Source organism: Oryzias melastigma, linkage group LG18, assembly GCF_002922805.2.
Source record: "Oryzias melastigma strain HK-1 linkage group LG18, ASM292280v2, whole genome shotgun sequence".
Classification (NCBI taxonomy): domain Eukaryota; kingdom Metazoa; phylum Chordata; class Actinopteri; order Beloniformes; family Adrianichthyidae; genus Oryzias; species Oryzias melastigma.
In genome coordinates this window covers 9,155,453-9,162,361 of record NC_050529.1, presented here as the reverse complement: position 1 = coordinate 9,162,361, position 6,909 = coordinate 9,155,453, and the positions used below count along the sequence as shown (strand labels likewise).

At 35.0% G+C, this 6,909-nt stretch overlaps 1 protein-coding gene across 1 annotated transcript in view; it reads left to right on the top strand.

Annotated features, from left to right (window-relative positions):
* LOC112156111 (phospholipid-transporting ATPase ABCA1) overlaps nucleotides 1–6,909 on the top strand; it is a gene marked incomplete in the record, with an annotated part of 201,468 nt that overhangs the window by 47,450 nt on the left and 147,109 nt on the right. Inside the window, 3 exon segments of the mRNA XM_024288273.2 lie at nucleotides 628–741; nucleotides 3,475–3,680; nucleotides 4,887–5,063. Coding sequence (XP_024144041.1) covers nucleotides 628–741; nucleotides 3,475–3,680; nucleotides 4,887–5,063 — 497 coding nt within the window.

Sequence of the window (6,909 nt, the reverse complement as noted above, 5' to 3'; positions counted from 1 at the left end):
ACTGTGTATATATATATATATATAGGCATACGCGAACATGCCAAATCAGTGAATACCGAAATATATATATATATATATACAGTATATATACACAATACACATACATATTTATATATACATATTTATATATGTATATACTGTGTATATATAAATATACATATATATATAAAACGAAGAAGTCTACTTTTTTGTTGTAGTATTTTCTTATAACCGCCCGCCATCTTAATTCATGTTGTTTGGTTCATTTCAGAACTACTGTTTTGTATGTGTGGGTAGTCATTTAGAAAATTGATGCAAACCATAGTTGTCAGGAGGACAAATGATGTGTTTTGGAGCAGATGGGACAATATTAAAAACATGAAAGTAAAGTAATGTCCTCTTAATGTTTTTTTTTTTACAGACTCATGATTTTCCTCAATCTTTTCTTGCCCCCAAAAAAGGGCGAAATTGAATGGATGTTTTTGATTTCAACAATTAATACTAAAACAAAACAAACAAAAAAAGGGTTGATGATAATAAAAAGCAAAATTTCCCCTTTTTTACCTGATTTTTGGAACTGTTTTCATTTTCTCTAATATATTCTTGTCTATATTTTTGCTTCTGTCCTGTTCTTGGGGTCAAAACCAGGAGACAGAGTTCGGTGCGGACTTCAACAACTCAGACGGAGACCCTCCATCCACATCGCGAGATGCTTACAACAACGTCACACAGATCATGAGTTTAATTTCCAAGATCCTCGGGGTACGCAGATACTTTTTAAAAAGTTTCATTGCCGATGACCTCACTAACCTCGCTTTTCTATCCCTTGAGCTAAAGCAGGACACCTCGGATGAAAAGGGGTTGGATTTGAAGATAAATAGATACATGAAAAGTGTGTTTGTGTGTAGAAAGGTGGCAGTGCAGGGGGGTGGGGCTTTGACATTTCAGGTTTTCAAAACATATTCTTCCTTTTAAGGGAGAATGGGAAAACATACTATTTGCCCATAAAACAATTGTTCTGCTTCAGTCTTTTCTTTATGTTATTAAATTGATTTTTACCTGGTTCGAACACCTGAGAGTTTATTTGGTTGCCATCCAGAAGAAAAAAATAAAAAAGTAAGAAAGAAAGAGAGAGTGTGTGACCTTTGAAATGCTGAAAGAAAGATGGATTTTGAGAAAACATATATATGTTTTTGGATTATTGGGAAAAAAGTTAGCATTTGAGCAAATTTTTTACTTTAGCATTGTGATTTTCAGAATAAAGCGTCAAAACTCTGAGGTCAAGCTGCATTTTGACTAGTTTTCATTAAATTTTGAATAGTTTTTGACTAAAAAAATCTTTTTTCTGCTTTTCCTAAACCAGTTTAAGTGGAGTGTTGGTCCTCCCTGTCACTAGTTTGTGTAGCTGCCATGGAAGGAACATGTAATTAGACTTATGGACACGAGAACCCAAAGCTTCCCAGCAGAATCTTGCACCGTAATGAGATTATCAGTGTTATTTACTTCTCCTGTCAATCATTTTAATGTTGTGGCCAATCGCCGAAGTTGCCAATTAATTTTATGGGGGTCAATGGCTGCCTTCCAGTCAGGATGTGTAATCTGTTTGCAGCATGTGATCTTTAATCACCACTCATCCTTTTTTACTCATAGGCTCTAATTATGTGGTTTTCTTTAATTTTAGCTCAGTGCCGCTTCTTGATTATGTAAGTCTGACTCAGTTTTTGTGCCCTTTTTCGTTGTTTTCAGCCTCAGAGCGGTAAGTTTTGTTTGTCTCTACAATTTATTATTTAAATATTACAGATCCTCATGAGTTGCAATCAAACAGTTACAACTTTTTTTCCTGGGGTCCAGACATTTCACAAACTTTTTCATGTATAGATATACTTCCAAGTATTAACATATATAAATATTTAAAATAAGTAATAACAATGTTCACAAAAATGAACATGATTCTTGCCTCCCCACTACACACGCAACCCAATAATAGAAATATTTTACAGTGGATTGTCTTTTTATTACGTTTTCCAACTTTACCAAGTGGGAGTTCAATTCTTGGCAGAGAATGCCCCTAATTTGCAATTTACTATTTAATTTAGGACTTCCTTTATTTTAGCTTCAACTAAAAAAACACACACAGAAATATATATATATATATATATATATATATATATATATATATATGCCATATTTTTTCAGAGTAAAAGTTGCAGGGTTTTTTTGTTATATTCCGCCTCTTTCTTTGTCTTTTTTTTTTTTGGTTGGTACGATTTATGGTATAAAAAATGGAAATAAATTCAGGCATGAAGGGGATGAACCCTTAAAATACTCCTTTAAAAATAGGTCAATATAATCTTAAAGAGATAATTCACAATTTAAAACAAAACATTCAAAACAGCTAAAAATATATTTGGAAAATTAAAAAAAGAAAATGGCTTCCGTACAACCTTGTGACCAACATTTGGGGAGTGGTTGCCGTAGAAACGTTGACTCAGATTGCCTCTGTTGGCGCAAATATTGTAAAAAATATAAATCGACCCATTCTCATATACTGTTAGTGGTTTAAAAAAATTTTTGGTAAATAACTTAATGAATCCATTTTGTAGTCATTGTGCAAACGTATTAAAAAAAACAGAGTTGAGGTGCATCTCAAACAGCACATTAGATAGAGAAATAATATTTTTAAAGTTTGAACTCTAAGGCCATTTTAAAACAACATTTCTGAAGTTCAAACTTCATTAAAAAAAAAGAAAATGTGAAGGTTTTATGAAAAACACGTATTCACTACAGCTTTTGTCAGACTCTGGCTGGCATAAACATGGAAACGCTTCTGTGAGCGGTGACCTTCAGCTTCTATTTTACAACCTTTGCTTTTTTATTAATAAGCTGATAATCATTTCTTGTTGTCGGGAAAAATGAAACATTGCTCAGATGTCACATTTACGAAAATCCGTTTTCGTTTTACGAAAATCATTTACTGATATTTTTTTACGAAGAGTTCGAAAAGCTGTTTGATGAGATCAAGTGAACTATGGAAGATAAACTTTTAGATTATTTTAAAAGACAAAAACAGGTGACACAAACAAAAGGGAGAATCTACGTGGAAGTAAAGCCTCACAATGATCTCTCCAGGCAGAAACTGTTGCCGCTCCGAGATGCATGGACAGCTGTCAGGTGTGACTGCCTCCCAGAACGGCTAGCTCATTATTGTCTCGTGAAATGGGCGCTACAAAACGGCAGAGAGCTATCTAATGTTGCTTATCTCCACTGAAACCCCAAACATTTTTCCTTTTTCCCCCTTGCAGCTCCAGATCATTTGGCACTAAAGCCTGTGTGGAGTAGTCCGTCTATGTATTTTTATTTTCTCCCGTTTAATGTCCATCTGTTGTTTTGCCATTTAGTCCAAGCCTGTTTGTTTTTTTTGCTTTCTCTTTTTCAGTGAAAAGTTTACTGACAAATGATGGAAAAATGTCTAAAATGTTTGTTTTTGTTCAATAGTGCTTTGAGCTGAATAAGTTTGAGGCGGTTCCCACTGAATATGAACTGGTGACCAAATCCCTGGACCACCTGAACAACGACACCTTCTGGGCTGGGATTGTCTTCGAAAATCTTCAACCGAATTCCAGCAGAATCCCGCCTTACCTCAAATACAAGATCCGTATGGACGTTGAGGAGGTGCAGCGAACAGACAAAGTGGAGAGCAGGTGGGCAAGGCCAAGAATGATCTGTAAATGTTCTAAGAAATAAAACGTTTGACATAGACGACAAGATGGTGCCAGAAATTGTTGGTTGGACACAACTTTAGGCTAAAGCCAATTTTTTGTTTTTTTTTTTCCGTTTGAATATTTAATTTATTTTTCAGAAGTTAAGAATAAGACAATCCAAAAAAAAGTCAAATTAACAATAAAAGCTTTGTCACTTTCACTGTAAAAAGTGAAACACTGGATAAGTTAATAAAAGCTCTGTAATTTGTTACATTTAAAATATTCATTTTTATCAAATTGACCCAAAATTTGTATTTGATGACAACAAAAACAAAACAATGTAATGTAACAAATTACAGTTTTTATTAATTAATCCAACGTTTTGACTTTTTTCAGTGTTTTTTTGAATGAGCTCATGCTTTATTTTGTGGGTTTCAAACAGAAGTTGTCAGGTTTCCCCACAGGGTCTTAAAAAGTATTGAATTTATGAATTTGGAAAAAATACATGAAAAAGCCTCTAAAAAAATCGTGAATTTTGATATCTGAGCCTTAAAATAGTGCTGTTTGAAACTTCTCCGTTTCACATTTTCGACAAAAATGTAATTTTTTAATAATGACTACTTTGAATAAATAATTGAAATAAACAAGATCAAATCATTATCCACCAATATGCTGAATGCTGACCACTAGTTTAAAAAAAGAAGCGTGCCAATTCATCATGGGACAGACCACAAACAACAACAAACTATAGTTTCGATCATAAAATAAGAATAAATGTATGAAATTGGAAATAGGCAGAGAAATTGGTTCTGATTTTTAAATATGCATGGCCTTAAAATGTCTGAAATTTAACTTGAACTCTGGTTGATCATGTTTCCTTTATTATAAATCCCCTCTTTGTGAAGTTTTTTCTAATTATAAAATTCTTACACTCTTGAAACAACAAATGCACAAGATGTTCCAATCATAAAATATATGATATGCATAGTAATAAAACAGCAACAAATAGGGGATATGGAAGGAGAAGTTGGACACTTCTTGGCAGAGAAGCTGCTTTAATTTATAGAATAAGACTCATTGAGATTGTGGTGGGATTTAACTTTATGTTTTATACTTTTCCCATTCCATGCCAGTACAACACAATTTTTTTGCAGATTTTGTAGATCGTGATTAAAAAAAGCTCTGTATTCTTTGCTTTTGGTAAAGGTTATGGTCTCCTGGAGCCCGGGACAACCCCTATGAGGACCTACGCTACATATGGGGGGGCTTCGCCTACCTAGAGGACATCATAGACCACGCCAGCATACGACTCCAAACGTCCAAGAACCAACCGCTCGGTGTCTTTGTCCAGCAAATGCCATATCCCTGCTACGTGGATGATCCGTAAGTATAAATACTTTGTTTTGTCTAGTAAAACTAGTATAAATGAATCCAAAAAAGTTTCTGCTCCATGGTTGAGAAATGGCCCTATCAACGGAATTGCAGTCAAAAGTACTTTTAAGCTAATTTGGTAGAGTTATTTTCTTGTTTTTGATTCACACCGAGCACATTTTGGGCTCATTGTCAGGAAGAAAGCAGCATCTGCGTGACATTTGTCTCCACTGACAGCACCGGCTTCTATCATGTTAGAGGATTCACCTAGGGACCCTAATGACGCCGTATCACACTGGATCTTCCCAACGCCCAGATTTCCTAAGAGCTTCGAAAATGACTTCCATCCACACGATATTATGATCTCCATTAATAAAACAGTAGCGCAGTGATGCTATCGAGAGAAATGATAATTGCCAGAGAGATTTAAGACCAACGACAGAACGCTTGCCTCACAGAGCAGTTGGTGAGAAAAAACAAGAAACCCAAAGCCCATAGGAAAGTAAAAATGTTCCAGAAAATATCCGCTAACTTACAGATCAGCCTTAAGGGAGGCTTTGGACCAAAATATTTTAAGAGGCCACAGCAAAAAGAAACAAACACTTGGGCGTGATATTAAAGACATGATTTTGGCGACCAGAGTCCGTAAGTGTGCTTTCCAAGAGTTTTATTTTAAAACTGCTTTATTTGCCCAGCATTTGATTCTTGCTCTTCAGAGTTTTCAATTCATTTATATTTTTCGTGCCTTTTATCCTCCATCAGTATCCGAGCCCCACATCCCTCTGTGTGCTTTGCAATGCACTTGGAAACAAAAGTCTAATTCTCCCATCATTTACGACTGATTGTCGGGATAATGATCGGAGATTTACCAGCCATTTTGAGCTTCGGCGCTCATCTTCCCCAAGCCAAAGATGAATAATCACTCCGTCTAAATAGGACCCATAAAGCACTGCAATATGCTCAGACCTTGCACCATTTACTCCCTTCTGCACAGACGTGTTTGGACATCTCTCTAAATTATTAACATTTAAAAACTGCCTTGTCATTCATAAATAATTGAGAATTACATCACACGGAGGAAGATGTGCCAAGGCATGGTGTGCAAGAACTGTATTCCTCGTATCTAAGATAAAATGATATATACTCATTTGGGGAGTTTCTTTTTAAATTGCCATATTTTCCACATTACAGGGTGCATTGGATTATATGGCACTAATTAATTATCCATTTTTAATTGTATGTCATAAATAAGACGCATTTTAAGCTAGACAAAAGAGTCAGAAATAAGTTCTGTATATTCAGTAACTCTAGAATTTGTTTGTATCACGCTACATGCTAGCCATGTTAGCGCATTAACAATACCTGTAACTCTCAAACATTGTTTGGAGCACATGAATGAATGAAATGGTTTATTTCAAGCAATCAGGTCATAATACATTACATATCACTTAATGAATCACAAGGGATGCTTGAAAGGGAGTGGAAGGAAGCGAACTTATATAATCCCACCCCGACTTGACCATACCATTTTCTCTACATGAATTATCAATATCCGGTTCAGGACTTAATATCAAGTATTAATAGATTCAGGCTATGAAGGATCATTAAATAACAGACTAAAAAACAGATTGATATGCTAAGATAAATGTAACTGTGACTAAGCTAACTCCCAACCTTGCTAATAGCACATAGAAAAAAAAACATAGTCCGACACCGCTACACATTAGCCTCGTTAGTGTTCTAACAATACCTGTAACCTTCTTTGCAAAATGTAAAAACCTCATTGATAACAGCTAAAACAAAAATGTTACTGTACCTATCCTGATTCCAAACCTGGTTACTAATATGTAAAAAAAAA